Consider the following 15,819-nt stretch of genomic DNA (forward strand, 5'->3'; position numbering starts at 1 on the left):
AAGTCTTGTTTGCCAAAGGGATCAAATACTTATTTCTCTGTGCACAATGCAAATAAATATATATAATTTTGACAATGTGATTTTCTGTTTTTTTTTAAATATAATCTATCTCTCACTGGTAAAAGTAACCTTGCCTAAAAATTCTAGACTATTCATGTCTTTGACAGTGGGCAAACGTACAAAATCAGCAAGGGATCAAATACTTATTTCCTTCACTGTATATATAAAACTGAATTTCTGTTGTCTGATGTCTGTTGCATGTTCTTTACATGCGGCCAAACGACTGGACCAATCTGCACCAAATTTGGCACATAAGTAAATCACGCGCTTCCGAAGGTTTAGACCGAGTTTCAGCTCTCTAGGACCTATCGTTCTCGATATATTCACAAAAGCAAATATGACACGACTGGCTTCCACATCAATAACCGTCCTCCATATCACATGACCCGTATTAGCCAGTAGAAGCTCGCAAGGTCCTTCATTCTTAGCCTCACTCACATGCATTTATAATAAAGTTGTTTTTATCTGCCAGTAGCAGCTAGTGCACTTTACAAGATAATTGTAGATGGGAAGGTACAGGGGAGCGGTTATCCTTAGCAACCAATCAAATTACTGATGGTCAGGAGGAAAGCTGCATTACTAGCTGCAGAGACTCCTCTTGCCCAACTGCAATCTGATCAAATGCGTCACACTGCTGCTCGAGCTGCTGAAACTCCTCAGCAAACTCGGGCTTTCTCAGCAACAGATCAGACAGGTGGCTCTCCGAAGTGCAGAGACTCCTGCCCGAACCCAGGCCAGAAAGCAAGCTGATAGAGCACATCATGATGTTCAGCGTGCTAATGAGTGGGTTGAAATTAAAGTTAAAATTGAAATAAACAGTGTGCAACTGCCGGGGTATATAGGGCTCATAGCGATTTATCCGTGAACCAATAAAATACGAGGACATGGAATAGCCTCCTGGGCACCTTTGGAACAAATCCAATGAACACACAAACAGACAGACCGACACGTTATACCCGGGCAGCGCCGGGTACTTTTTCTAGTATTTTATATATAGAGAGAAAAGGGGTTATCCGGGAAAACACATTGATGGCCTATCCTTAGAATCACACAATGTATGTGTGTAATCCTGGCCTTAAACAAGCAATTTGACAGCTGTGCCGGACAGGGTTCCGGCGCAGCTGTCAGCCACGATAATGCTGCTCCGTGGGGCCTTACCCTTAGGCCTCATTTACACGAGCGTGTGCGTTTTGCGCGCGCAAAAAACGCAGCGTGTTGCGCGCGTTGGCATTGCGTTTTGCCTGCGTATACGCAGCGTTGTTGCGTTTTAAACGCGCGCACGACTAGCGTTTGCAACGCGCGTCAAAAACGCAGAGGAGATTCATGGCAAGCCAGCCTACAAATAGGCCAGCTGGCCCAACCCCTGCTTGCTGGGAGAAGCAGGTTTAGCACCTTAATCTCCGCCTCTGCCGAGCTCGTCGATGTGTGGAATGTGGCTTTGGCATTATGTCGCGCAGGTGGCGTGTCTTTGGGACGACAATGCAATTGTCCATGCAGAATGTGACACGTGTTATAGAATTGTGTGTCGGTCTGCATAACTTCTGCTGCATTAATGATGCTACCTTTGATGCAGCAAATATCCTAACACATGCAGGCAGCAGCCTCAGTGTCCCGGTTATTCCTCTCGGCCGATCTCTCTCATCCTGCCTTCGCATGAGGGATACTTTGGCGGCATATTTGGAATGTCGATCTGGAGTCGCACCGTGGGTGCGTGATGACCTTTGAAGGGTTCTCTGTTGTTTGTCGGCTTCCCTACACACGTCACATGTGGGCTGGGTTTTTTATTTTTTTCGTGGTTGTTGTTGGGTTAGGGACTTGCAAAACAAGAGGAGTCTTGACGCGGGCTGCGACCTTACATCTGTCGGGGTTTGAGCAGGACTTTAGAAAGTTGGCAACCTTCTTTCTGGAGATAGAATGTTGTGTGGGCTAAAGTTTGGAAAGGCCAATTGCTAGTGTACATAGTTTGCCTCGGGGCCCATGACAGCACCTAAACGTCCGCACCTCTTGCAAACCATATCAAACCCCGAGTGATTAACTAAAACCTCATATCACGTGTGTATGCATTGGACCCAAATCCCAGAGGTGTGCGAGGGTATAGGCCAAGGAAATGTGGGCCAAACATTGTGTGGAGGGGTATCAATGAAAAACAACACGAAATATAACCATTCAACATTAAAGTTTTTAATACAGGGTTTTGCAAAAGCCAAAAAATGTTTCATCAAACAAAAAACACCAACATGGTGTATAATATAATATAGATCCAACACAAAAACAGGACGGCGAGTTGGCATCCCTGCACCAAAAAAAATACTGTGGCGTCACAAATTCTGGCCTCCAACACACTTAAAGGTGTTGGTACTGGTGGCCCGGGGACGAATAGGCCTGCATTTCAGCACCACTATGCTGGACCTGGAGCTGTGTAGGTTGTTCCTCGGCAGCATAGTGGTGCTGATGTTGCCCGGGGTATGTTGGGCCAGGGAAGTGGGGAGCCATAGGGCGCATATACGGATGCGGGCGTTGCATCTGGGGGCCTGGGTGGAATGGGCCCGGCACCTGGGGCGTGGTGGCCGGCATGGCTGAACTGCGCCACTGTTCAATGGCCGTGAAGCACACGTGCGGATTGTGGGGCGGTCTGGAAGCGTCGATCAACGTCACGATCGACGCTTGCAGACGGCCCATACGGTCCATGGGGACCAGACGGAGGAGGGGAACGATGCTTCGGCCAAAGGCGTCGTTCCCGTCCTCATCAGCGGCTCGCCTTAGATACTCCAGGACCCGGGCATCTACTTGCCCCGCTGCGGAGGCCTGTTGAGCACGGGCCCGGCGAGTGCGGGCACGCACGGGGCGCTCCTCTGCCGGAGAGGCGACGGCCCGTGCGGACTGGCCAGGGGCGGGCTCCAGGGGTGTCGGCTCTGGGCTAGGGGGCAGGACAGGGGCAGCAGGAGGTTCCGGCCGAGACTCGCCCACGTCTGTCTCTTCTGCGGTATCCTCCAAATTGTCTGTGGTTCTAGAAAGAGGAAATTACGTTAGAACAGAATATATAACAATGCCTACAACAACACGATGGCAAACAGGACATGGGCGAACACACATTAGACACATGCAATGGCAGAAACTCTTACGTGCGCATCTGCATGATGTCCTTCAAGAACATCAGCTGTTGGGTATACATATAGGGTCGCTTGCGAGATGCGCCATCCCCGCTGCGTCCCCTTTCACCCATTTCACGCCGGAATTGGTCACGGCAGCTCCGCCACCGTGTTTTGATCTCTTGGACTGTTGGAGTTAAAAAACAGATATCATGCCATCAGACCTATGACCTGTCACTTTAAATTAAGGGCCCTGCACTGCCAATTACGTGGTACACGGTGATGCGCCTGCTCCACAAAAGTTTCTCGTGAAAATGCGCAGAAGACACATACAGGGCCCCAGTTATTCAAAAGGGATGACATGCTTTGCCAGAAAATGCCTGGTACTCACCCAACCGACTGCGGTCACGGGTTCGCCCACTCTCCCACTCCTGGCCAAACAGCTCCTTTGCCACCTCCTCCCAGGCGTCCTCCTTGGCCGTCCGGTTGTGGTACGCCTCCGAGCGAGTGTCCCAAATTTCGGGATGTCCCTGGACCAGGACGAGGAGGCGCTCCACGTCCATCCCACGCGACATGGCAGCAGATGTTCACAGTGGAAGATACCTGCACAGTCTCCAGTCACTAGCCCTGCCCACTCGCAGTGGAAACTCAAGCACTTCCTGGTTTTTGTTTGCTTTGTCCAGCTTTATAGACTGTTTTTCATGGACATAACAAGTGATGCGTGATTTTCGCGCATGCAACGCAGGAGCGTCCGTGTGTCATGCGTTGTTTTCACGCACCCATTGACTTCAATGGGTGCGTGATGCGCGAAAAACGCACGATTATAGAACATGTCGTGAGTTTTACGCAACGCACGCGCACTGCGCAAAAATCACGCATCGTCTAAACAGCCCCATAGACTATTATAGGTGCGTACGACACGCGTGAAAAGCACGCGCGTCGCACGCGCGTATAATACGCTCGTGTAAATGAGGCCTAAAAGTTAGGAGGATATGCACCCCCACCCTCTTAATAATGGGGTTAAGCAATGTGAAGAAAGCGATCATCCAACATCATTCTCCTGGACTTCAAATGTGAATTAAAGTACAAATTTACCTTTCCTAGACTAATGGCATCATTTATTAATAGGAGCAGCTGAGCATTTATTGGTGCAGTGAAGTACATGCTGTCAATTTAGCAATTTCCTTTAGGCCAGGATCACACCCACAGTTTTGATTCCGTTTTTGTGGGAGATTTTGGCTCAGTTTTTTAAACCAAAGTCAGAAGTGGACACAAAAAAGGAGATGACACAGCCTTTTCTTTAGGCCTTATTCACACGAGCGTATTTCACGTCCGTGATACGCGCGTTAAAACAACGGACGTCATACGGACCTATGCAATTCAATGGGGCCATTCTGATATTCAGTGTTTCTAACGCAGCTTGTGTCCGCTGCATGAAACTCACTGCATGTCCTATTCTTGTGCGTTTTTTCTGCATCACGCTCCCATTGAAGTCAATGGGTGTGTGAAAATCACGGACAGCACACGGATGTCATCCATGTGCTGTCCGTGATTCGCGCAACAGTTGCTAAAGAAATTATGAGAAAAAGAAAAACCCTCATTCAGTTTTTTTTGGTGACGTAAAAAACGTGTGACATACGGATGACATACGCTCACCGTACACGGATGTCACACGGAACTGCAACGCAAGAAACACGCTGCATTTTTTACGCACGCAAAACGGACACGTTCGTGTGAATAAGGCCTTACACCGTTACGTCTTTTCTGATCCACTTTTGGCTTTCGCAAAAAAATTTTGGCCAAAAACAATACCTCCCAGCAGACCAGGATTCAGCAGGACAGCCCTAGATTTCGGGCGGTGTCCGCTGTATTTGCGTGCTCAGGCCACAAATACAGTTGAACCGAATGCTGAAGCAGGAAACCACTATCTCCCTGCTTCAGCATTAGTACAGAGGACTCTCCAGGCATAGCGCTACTTTAAGCGCTGAGCCAGGGGAAGTCCTTGTCATATATGGACAGTTACATTAGTGGCTCCCCCTGTAGCAGAATCTCCGGACAGAGTGCTGCCGAAGCTAATGTCGGGGATTCCGCTCCTAGACGGAATCCCTGATGTTACTGTCCATATATGGACAGTGACGTCAGTGGCTCCTCCTGGAGCAGAATCCCCATTGTCGACGCTCTGTCTGGGCATTCCGCCCCTAGAGGAAATCCCAATGGCTACAGGGGAGTATCGCTATCTACAGGGTGTGGCACTATTTTAAGGGGGGTGTGGCACTATCTACATGGGCACTGGCACTATCTGCAGGGGACACTGGCACTATCTACATGGGCACTGTGTAGCACTATCTACATGGGCACTGTAGCACTATGTGGGCACTGGCACTTTATATGTGGGCACTGGCACTAGGAGCAGCTAAGGGGGCATTATACTGTATGGGTGTAGCTCTGGGGCATTATACTGTATGGGGGCAGCTAAGGGGCATTATTCTGTATGATGGCAGCTAGAGGGGCATTATACTCTATGGGGCAGTTGTGGGGGCATTATAGTGTATAGTGTTAGCTATGGGGCATTATAGTGTATTGTGGTAGCTATGGGGACATTATACTCTATGGGGGAATCTATAGGGGCATTATACTGTATAGGGTAGTGGTGGGGGCATTATGGTGTATGGAGGCAGCTATTGGCACTATAAGAGCAGCTATGGGGGCATTATACTTTATGGGGGCTGCTATGGGGCATTGTACTGTATGGGTGTAATGGCCGGAAGGAGGTGAAGGGAAAGTGAGCCCTAATCTACCCACCGCCCTGTCCCTGCCTACTTGCAACGACCCGCCCTAGGCGACGAGGTACAACTGGGCGGCGGTCCCTACGCTGTCTAAGTGCACAGGGAAACAAACAGGGAACATGCAAGGGAAGGGGCAGTAGCCACGGAACGCCACGAGGAAACGGAGCGGCGAACGGACAGTCAGGACCAGGACGAAGTGAGTACACCCAAGCGGGCAAGGAGACAGAAGCAAGCCAGGGGCAAAGCAAAGCAGGACAAGCAGAACTGCAGCAAGGCAGAAGCACGGCAGAAGCAGGCTGGAGCAAGCAGCAGTGGGGCCAGGAATCCAAAAGAATTACAAGCACTGAGGGAGAGAACAGGGCAGGTAATAAAGGACAGGGGGCGGAGCTAACTCCGACAGACCAGGCCGCGATAGGCTCTCCCACTCCTGAGCCTGCCACCCTGGTTGGTGGGAGATGGTGTCAGTCGAACAGGTCTGGCCTCAGGTGTGGATTGATTAATCCCAGGAGTATACCTAGATGAAGTACCTGGCAGATCCCTAACAGTACTCCCCCTTTTATGAGGGGCCACCGGACCCTTACTAAGGGGACCCGGTTTAGTGGGGAAGAGAAGGTGGAACCTCCTGATCAATACCCCAGCGTGAACATCTTCGGGCAGGTACCCAAGTCCTCTCCTCCGGCCCGTATCCTCTCCAATGGACCAGGTACTGGAGGGAGCCCTGGACCATCCTACTGTCCATAATCTTGGCCACCTCGAATTCCACCCCCTCAGGGGTGAGAACGGGAACAGGAGGTATCCTCGAGGGGGACCAGGACGGGGAGCAGCGTTTAAGGAGGGAGGCATGGAAGACGTCATGTATGCGAAATGATGGGGGGAGCTCCAGACGGAAGGATACAGGGTTGAGGACTTCAATGATCTTATAAGGTCCAATAAATCGGGGAGCAAACTTCCTGGACGGGACCTTAAGGCGCAAGTTCCTGGACGACAACCAGACCAAATCCCCGACGACAAACCGGGGGTTAGCAGAACGTCTACTATCCGCCTGAATCTTTTGTGCGCTCTGGGACGCCTCTAGGTTCTTCTGAACCTGGGCCCAGACAGTGCACAGTTCCCGATGAACATCCTCTACCTCAGGATTATTGGAACAACCAGAGGAGACGGAGGAGAATCTTGGGTTAAACCCGAAATTACAGAAAAACGGGGAGACCCCTGACGAGTTACTGACCCGGTTATTCAAGGAAAATTCAGCAAGGGGAAGGAATGAGACCCAATCGAATTGACAGTCAGAGATGAAACATCTTAAATATTGTTCCAGGGATTGGTTGGTCCTTTCCGTTTGGCCATTAGTTTCGGGATGGAAGGCGGAGGAGAAGGACAGATCAATCTCCAACTTTTTACAAAAAGCTCTCCAAAATAAGGAAACAAATTGTACCCCTCTGTCAGAAACGATATTGACTGGGGCCCCATGGAGACGCAGGATGTGTTTCACAAACAAAGAAGCTAACGTCTTGGCGTTAGGTAGCTTCTTAAGGGGCACAAAGTGGCACATCTTGCTGAAGCGGTCGACTACCACCCACACCACCGACTTGCCCTGAGATGGAGGCAAATCGGTGATAAAATCCATGGAGATATGGGTCCAAGGTCTCTGGGGAATGGGCAAGGAACGTAGTAGGCCCGCAGGTCGGGACCTAGGGGTTTTGGACCTAGCACAAACCTCACAAGCGGCGACGTAAGCCCTAACGTCTTTAGGCAACCCAGGCCACCAATAGTTTCTGGTAATGAGGTGTTTGGTGCCCAAGATGCCAGGATGACCGGATAGAGCGGAGTCATGGTTTTCCCTGAGTACCCTCAGCCGGTATTGCAGGGGAACAAACAGTTTGTCCCCAGGGACGTTCCCAGGAGCTGCACCCTGATCAGCCGCGATATCAGAAGCTAAATCAGAATCCGTGGCAGAGACGATTATACCAGGGGGTAAAATACAAGCAGGATCCTTCTCAGAAGGAGGATTGGCCATGAAACTACGTGACAGAGCATCAGCCTTAATATTCTTGGACCCAGCCCTATAGGTAACCAAGAAATTAAATCTGGTAAAGAATAGTGCCCACCGAGCTTGTCTAGGATTAAGCCTCCGGGCCGATTCTAGGAAAACCAGATTCTTGTGATCCGTAAGGACCGTTACCTGGTGTCTGGCCCCCTCCAGGAAGTGCCGCCACTCCTCAAAAGCCCATTTAATGGCTAGAAGTTCGCGGTTGCCAATATCATAGTTACTCTCCGTGGGCGAAAACTTCCTAGAGAAGTAAGCACAGGGGCGGAGATGGGTGAGGGAGCTGGTACCCTGGGACAAGACGGCCCCCACTCCGACCTCGGATGCGTCAACCTCCACAATAAATGGCTCCTCTTGGTTGGGCTGAATCAGCACGGGGGCCGAGATAAAGCACTTCTTGAGGGTCTCAAAGGCCAGGACGGCCTCAGGGGGCCAATGGAGGACATCAGCACCCTTGCGGGTAAGGTCCGTAAGAGGCTTAGCGACGACCGAGAAGTTGGCAATAAATCTCCTGTAATAGTTGGCGAACCCTAAAAAACACTGTAACGCCTTAAGGGAGGCAGGTTGGACCCATTCCGCCACAGCCTGAACCTTGGCAGGGTCCATGCGGAATTCATGAGGAGTGAGGATTTGCCCTAAAAATGGTATCTCCTGTACCCCAAAGACACATTTTTCAGTCTTAGCAAACAGATTATTCTCCCGAAGGACCTGGAGCACCTTCCTGACATGCTCCACGTGGGAGGACCAGTCCTTGGAAAACACCAGTATGTCATCAAGGTACACAACAAGAAAATTACCCAGGTACTCTCTCAGGATTTCATTAATAAAATTCTGGAAGACAGCAGGGGCATTACACAACCCAAAGGGCATGACCAGGTATTCGAAATGACCCTCGGGTGTGTTGAACGCAGTTTTCCACTCATCCCCCTCTTTGATGCGGATAAGGTTATATGCCCCCCGTAGATCGAACTTAGAAAACCATTGGGCTCCCTGAACCTGATTAAAAAGATCCGGAATCAAAGGAAGTGGGTACTGGTTCCTTACGGTGACCTTATTCAGGTTACGATAATCAATGCACGGCCTAAGACCACCATCCTTCTTCCCCACGAAGAAGAAGCCAGCACCTACAGGAGAAGTCGAGGGGCGAATGAAACCCTTGGCCAGGCATTCTTGGATATACACCCTCATGGCTTCACGTTCAGGACATGAAAGATTAAATATCCTACCCTTAGGAAGCTTGGCACCAGGCACCAAATCGATAGCGCAATCGTAATCTCTATGGGGGGGCAACACCTCGGAGGCCTCCTTAGAAAACACATCGGCGAAGTCCTGAACAAACTCAGGAAGCGTGTTTACCTCCTCCCGGGGAGAAATAGAGTTAACAGAAAGACATGACATAAGACATTCATTACCCCATTTGGTGAGATCCCCAGTATTCCAATCAAACGTGGGATTATGCAACTGCAACCAGGGAAGGCCTAAAACCAGATCAGACGATAATCCCTGCATCACCAGTACAGAGCACTGCTCCAAATGCATGGAGCCAACAAGGAGTTCAAAAACAGGAGTATGCTGAGTAAAATAACCATTAGCAAGGGGAGTTGAGTCGATTCCTACTACAGGGATAGGATAAGGTAAATCAATACAAGGCATCTTTAGAGACATAGCAAATTCCGCAGACATGATATTAGCAGATGACCCTGAATCCACGAAAGCACTGCCCGTGGCAGACCGACCACCAAACGAGACCTGAAAGGGAAGCAAAATTTTATTGCGTTTCACATTAACGGGAAATACCTGTGCGCCCAAGTGACCTCCCCGATGATCACTTAGGCGCGGAAGTTTTCCGGCTTCTTATTCTTGCGCCTGGGACAGGTGTTCAGTAGATGCTTGTCGTCCCCACAGTAGAAGCAGAGACCATTCATTCTGCGAAACTCCCTACGTTGTCGAGGGGACATGGAGGCCCCGAGTTGCATAGGTACCTCCGAGTCCTCCGTGGAGGGGCGAGGAGACGGGACCTCGGGGGGGATCGCAGAAAAGTCAGAGGGGAGCACACTGAAGCGTTCTAGCTGACGTTCCCTGAGACGTCGGTCAAGTCGTACTGCTAGGGCCATAACCTGGTCAAGGGAGTCAGACGAGGGGTAGTTAACCAGCAGATCCTTCAGGGCGTCAGATAATCCTAACCTAAACTGGCACCTTAGGGCCGGATCGTTCCACTGAGAAGCTACGCACCACTTCCTAAAATCAGAACAGTATTCCTCAACCGGTCTCCTACCCTGACGTAAGGTCACCAGCTGACTCTCGGCTAAGGCAGTCCTGTCAGTCTCGTCGTAAATGAGGCCGAGGGCAGAGAAAAAACGATCAACAGAGGAAAGTTCAGGGGCGTCAGGAGCCAAGGAGAAGGCCCACTCTTGGGGCCCTTCCTGGAGTCGGGATATGATGATACCCACCCGCTGGCTCTCGGAACCTGAGGAGTGGGGCTTTAGGCGGAAATACAGTCTGCAAGTCTCCCGGAAGGAGAGAAACGTCTTACGGTCCCCTGAGAACCGGTCAGGTAACTTGAGGTCGGGTTCTAGAGGTGAGGTGAGGGGTACTACTAAAGCAGCGTCACCCTGATTGACCCTTTGGGCCAGGGCCTGGACCTGTAGGGAGAGGCCCTGCATCTGCTGGGCCAGGGTCTCAAGGGGGTCCATGATAGCGTCAGCGTAGGAGAAATGGTAGACTAGGTAAGGGCTTGTAATTATGTAATGGCCGGAAGGAGGTGAAGGGAAAGTGAGCCCTAATCTACCCACCGCCCTGTCCCTGCCTACTTGCAACGACCCGCCCTAGGCGACGAGGTACAACTGGGCGGCGGTCCCTACGCTGTCTAAGTGCACAGGGAAACAAACAGGGAACATGCAAGGGAAGGGGCAGTAGCCACGGAACGCCACGAGGAAACGGAGCGGCGAACGGACAGTCAGGACCAGGACGAAGTGAGTACACCCAAGCGGGCAAGGAGACAGAAGCAAGCCAGGGGCAAAGCAAAGCAGGACAAGCAGAACTGCAGCAAGGCAGAAGCACGGCAGAAGCAGGCTGGAGCAAGCAGCAGTGGGGCCAGGAATCCAAAAGAATTACAAGCACTGAGGGAGAGAACAGGGCAGGTAATAAAGGACAGGGGGCGGAGCTAACTCCGACAGACCAGGCCGCGATAGGCTCTCCTACTCCTGAGCCTGCCACCCTGGTTGGTGGGAGATGGTGTCAGTCGAACAGGTCTGGCCTCAGGTGTGGATTGATTAATCCCAGGAGTATACCTAGATGAAGTACCTGGCAGATCCCTAACAATGGGGCAGTTATGGGGGCATTATACTGTATGGGGGCATCTGTGTGGACATTATACTGTATGTGGGCATCTGTGTGGGCATTATACTGTATGGGTGCAACTATGGGGGCATTATACTGTATGGGTGCATCTATGGGGGCATTATACTGTATGGGGCAACTATGAGGGCATTATACTGTGTGGGGCAGCTGTTTGGCATTATACTGTGTGGTAGGCACTATGATAGCATGATACTGTGTGGGCTGAAGTGGGTGTGCATGGGCAGGGATCGGGCGGGATTAGAGGCGTGGCTTGTAAGATAAAAAATTTGCTGCCGCAGTGGTTGTCCCTCTTTGCGATATTTGAAGGTTGTGAGTATGCAAAAACTGCATCAAAACTGTGTTTGTGATTCTGGCCTTAGAAACATTACTGATCATAACCTCTGGAGTACTTTGTTGTCATTTCTTTGCTTATAAATATTTGGGAAAGGTGTATATCTCCAGAAATCTCAAGTTTCATGATATGTCTTATTTACTATATTTTCCTCTCTTTCTCTCAGGGGTTCTCATTGCGTGTTACTTGGTATATGCATGTCGTGTTAGGGCTGCAGATGCTATTCGGTTTTTGCGTCTCCGTCGCCCTGGATCTATTCAGACAGGATCCCAAGTTTCTCTTGTTTGTGATTTTGCTATGTTCCTAAGTTCACAATGGGTGGTTTTCTCAAACGCACCACCAGGTTATCCTGCCTTTACCTTACCTCAGTATCTGGTCTGTCAGCGCCACCTCCTTCACGGACAGGAAGCCCGGAGTTTGCGTCATCTTCCAAAACCTGTGGTAGTTATATGTCGCAGATTGGCGCAGCTGGCAGGTGGTAGGAGAGCAAGAGGCCCATGGGTGGAATTGGAAAGAGAGAGTGCACATAAACTTTTACGTCAGGTCATTATCAGAGCAGCAAGTGACCGTCAGTGCAAGAAGATTCACTCACCAATCTGTGAAAGTGAGGTCATTGAACAAGAAAGGAAAGGAAGAAAGAGGCGAGGGCTTCTGCAGAGTCAGACCAGCTGTGACATGGGAATCCTACAACTGCTGCTCACAAGTGATACATCAGTAAGTAACTGCAGTAACTTTGTGCCAACTTTGTGTTTGTGCAGTTTAAACTAAATGTAGTTACCTTTCCAAAAATAACAAAACTGATGGAGTGTTACTGTGTGTGTATTAAGGGGGTTTTACACTGGGCGATTATCGTGCAGACGAGGGTTCATAGAACACTCATTGCCGATAATTGACCTGTGTAAACAGGGGAACGATTAGCAGATGAACGAGCAAACAAGCTCGATCATCTGCTGACCGTATCGTTTTAAAAATTAAAATATTATCGTTGTCGGCAGCACATCTCCCTGTGCTGACATGATAATAATGTATGGGGATGAGCCATCGGAGTAACAACCGCTCGTCCCCATCCATAGCTCCGTGTGACAGGAGCAAACGATGTCTCGTTGATCGGCGCTCGCTGCAACGGCCGAGTGTCGTATGTGTGTGTCTTAAATAGCCACTGCCAATGTCCTCGTATTTTTGTCTATAACAGGTGGATACGGTGAACAATGGGCTGTATGAACTTAATCTTATTCAAATATCAGGATCTGAAATATCAAAGGCAGAAATTCCTGAGGGTATGCAGAAAAAAGTGGAAACCAATGGCCGAAATGTAAGATATTCATATACATACATAGTGATAAGTAATGGCTTTCACAAAGTTCTCAGAAAAGCATATGGTATGCTTTAATGTTCTGGCAAAAAATAAAATGTGTGCTAACAAATGATCATGATCTGTCCCATGCACACGACCGTAAAATCGGCTGCAATTATGGACCGTAATTACGGTCCATACTTACGGGCCCATTCATTTCTATGGTTGACAGACACCTTCCCGTATGTCTTTGGGAGGGTGTCCGTGCCGTAGAAACCTGCCGAAAAAAATAGGACATGTCCTATTTTTACATTTTACGGACCGTGCCCTTTATACTTTATAATGGGAGCATGGCCCGTAAAAACGTCCGGGTGTCCACGGGCACGGTCGTGTGCATAAGGCCTTAAGCTGTGTTCACATCTGTGCAGGTGGCTCTGTTAGGAGCCTCCATGGCATGCAGTGCTATTTTGTCCGGTAAAATGACATACACCATGACGGAATATAATATGCTTCCTCCTTCACATTCTTCTTTTTTAAATGCCTGAACTTGCTCTGTATGATGCTCTCATAATTATACCTCTTTACACTCTGTGCCTATTTGAATTTGTACATAAGCAAATTGCACTCCCACATAGCTGACATACATCTCCTCCTAGGGTTTGTATAAGGGTGCATTCACACGGTGCAGTTTTGGCGCATTCTTTTGCCACACGGCCGTAAACTGCACCAAAAAAATTCATGCGTTTTTACTGCGATTTGCAAATTCGCGGCAAATCGATGTAAAAACGTATGCTTTTTTCGGTGCGTTTTTCGGACGCGTGGTAAAAAAAACTTGGCAAAACCGCACCGTGTGAATATACCCTAAGGCCTCCTTCACACACAGAGAATTTGTGCCATTTTAAACTGCATGAAAAAAGGCTTCTAAACACGCTATTGTTATTAAAATTTAATTTTTAAGGCGTTTTTAGAGGCATTTTTTATTTGGTATTTTTTGCACATGTTTTTGAGGTCCTATAGAGAAGCCTATGGGAAAAAAGGTTGAAGAAAATGCCATACCCAGAGTATGCTGTGTTTGAAAAAAAACGCCACTCACCACAAAATTGCCTCAAAAACGCCTCAAACCAAAACGCTGTTGTGTGTAGTGCATTTTATATTTTACTACAGACTTAAAGAGACTCTGTCACCACATTATAAGTGCCCTATCTCCTACATAAGGATATGGGCATTGTAATGTAGGTGACAGCATTGCTTTTTATTTAGAAAAACTATCTATTTTTACCACTTTATGAGCGATTTTTAGCTTTATGCTAATTCGTTTCTTAATGCCCAAGTGGGCGTGTTTCTACTTTAGACCAAGTGGGCGTTGTAGAGAGGAGTGTATGACGCTGACCAATCAGTGACCAGTCAGGCGTCATAAACTTCTCTACATTCATTTACACTGCTCTAGCGATATAGTTATATCGCTATGTGCAGCCACATACACAAACACTAACATTACTGCATTGTCCTGATAATGAATATACATTACCTCCTGCCAGGACGTGATGTGTATTCAGAATCCTGACACGTCTGAATCTTTTCTGTGAGATTTCCAGCAAGGCAAACGTAATCTCGTTTTAAATGACAGTTTACATCGTAATCTCGTGAGATTACGTTTGCCTTGCTTGAAATCTCACAGAAAATATTCAGAAGTGTCAGGATTCTGAATACGCATGACGTCCTGGCAGGAGGTAATGTATATTCATTATCAGGACACTGCAGTAATGTTAGTGTTTGTGTATGTGGCTGCACATAGCGATATAACTATATCGCTAGTGCACTGTAAATTAATGGAGAGAAGTGTATGACGCTGGTTGGTCACTGATTGGTCAACGTCATACACTCCTCTGTACAACGCCCACTTCGTCTAAAGTAGAAACACGCCCACTTGGGCATTAAGAAACTAATTAGCATAAAGCTAAAAATCGCTCATAAAGTGGTAAAAATAGATCGTATTTCTAAATAAAAAACACTGCTGTCACCTACATTATAGCGCCGATCCCTTTATGTAAGAGATAGAGCACTTATAATGTGGTGACAGAGTCTCTTTAAATGTAACATCTGGCCGCTGTAAAAAAAAAAAAAAGCCCCACAAAAACGACATTAAAAATGCCATGAAAGCGCAGCAAAATGCTGTGTGTGAATCCAGCCTAAATTTAAATAAAGGGACTAGTCAGGCCAGGGGCATAGTTAAATGGGTGCATTGTTAGCAGTCGCTTCCGGGCCCTGAAGCCCCTCTGCCACATATAAAGACACCAAGAATATAAAAGGCACATTGTAGGTGGGTTCCCTGTTGAAGATTTTCATTTGGGACCCAGAATGTTGTAAAAATGTTAAAAATAAATGTTATAAATGCGTGTTTTTTTTTAGTAAGGTCCCTGAGGTATACTTCTACAAGAAACTTTGAATAAATAGCTGTAAATACACCTTAACCCTTTGAAAAGGAAGCCAATTTTATGTTTTTTTATTTCATTTTTTTGTTAACATAGCAGATTGAAGGCTATTTTTTTGCAGGACGAGTTGTAGTTTTAAATGGCACCATTTAATGTACCATATAATGTACAGGGGAGCTGAAATTTTCTTTTATGGGGTAAATGGCAAAAAACTTCAATTACTCCATTGTTTTACATGTTAGCTTTATTCTGCGGGTCAATATGATTACGGCGATACCAAATTGATATAGTTTCTTTTATGTTTTACCACTTTTACAAAGAAAAAACTATTTATTAAAAAATTATTTGTTTTGTGTCGCCATATTCTGAGAACCATAACTTTATTTTTCTGTGGATTGAGCTTTGTGAGGTCTTGATTTTTGT

At 48.0% G+C, this 15,819-nt stretch overlaps 1 protein-coding gene across 1 annotated transcript in view; it reads left to right on the top strand.

The window, feature by feature from the left end:
- LOC142748002 (protein tyrosine phosphatase domain-containing protein 1-like) overlaps window positions 1-15,819 on the top strand; it is a 42,084-nt gene that overhangs the window by 7,157 nt on the left and 19,108 nt on the right. Inside the window, exons 5-6 of the mRNA XM_075855120.1 lie at window positions 11,837-12,384; window positions 12,863-12,982. Of these exons, the coding sequence (XP_075711235.1) occupies window positions 11,837-12,384; window positions 12,863-12,982 (668 nt within the window). The remainder of the gene's footprint in view (window positions 1-11,836; window positions 12,385-12,862; window positions 12,983-15,819) is intronic.

The sequence above is a fragment of the Rhinoderma darwinii genome, chromosome 3 (assembly GCF_050947455.1).
Source record: "Rhinoderma darwinii isolate aRhiDar2 chromosome 3, aRhiDar2.hap1, whole genome shotgun sequence".
Classification (NCBI taxonomy): Eukaryota; Metazoa; Chordata; class Amphibia; order Anura; family Rhinodermatidae; genus Rhinoderma; species Rhinoderma darwinii.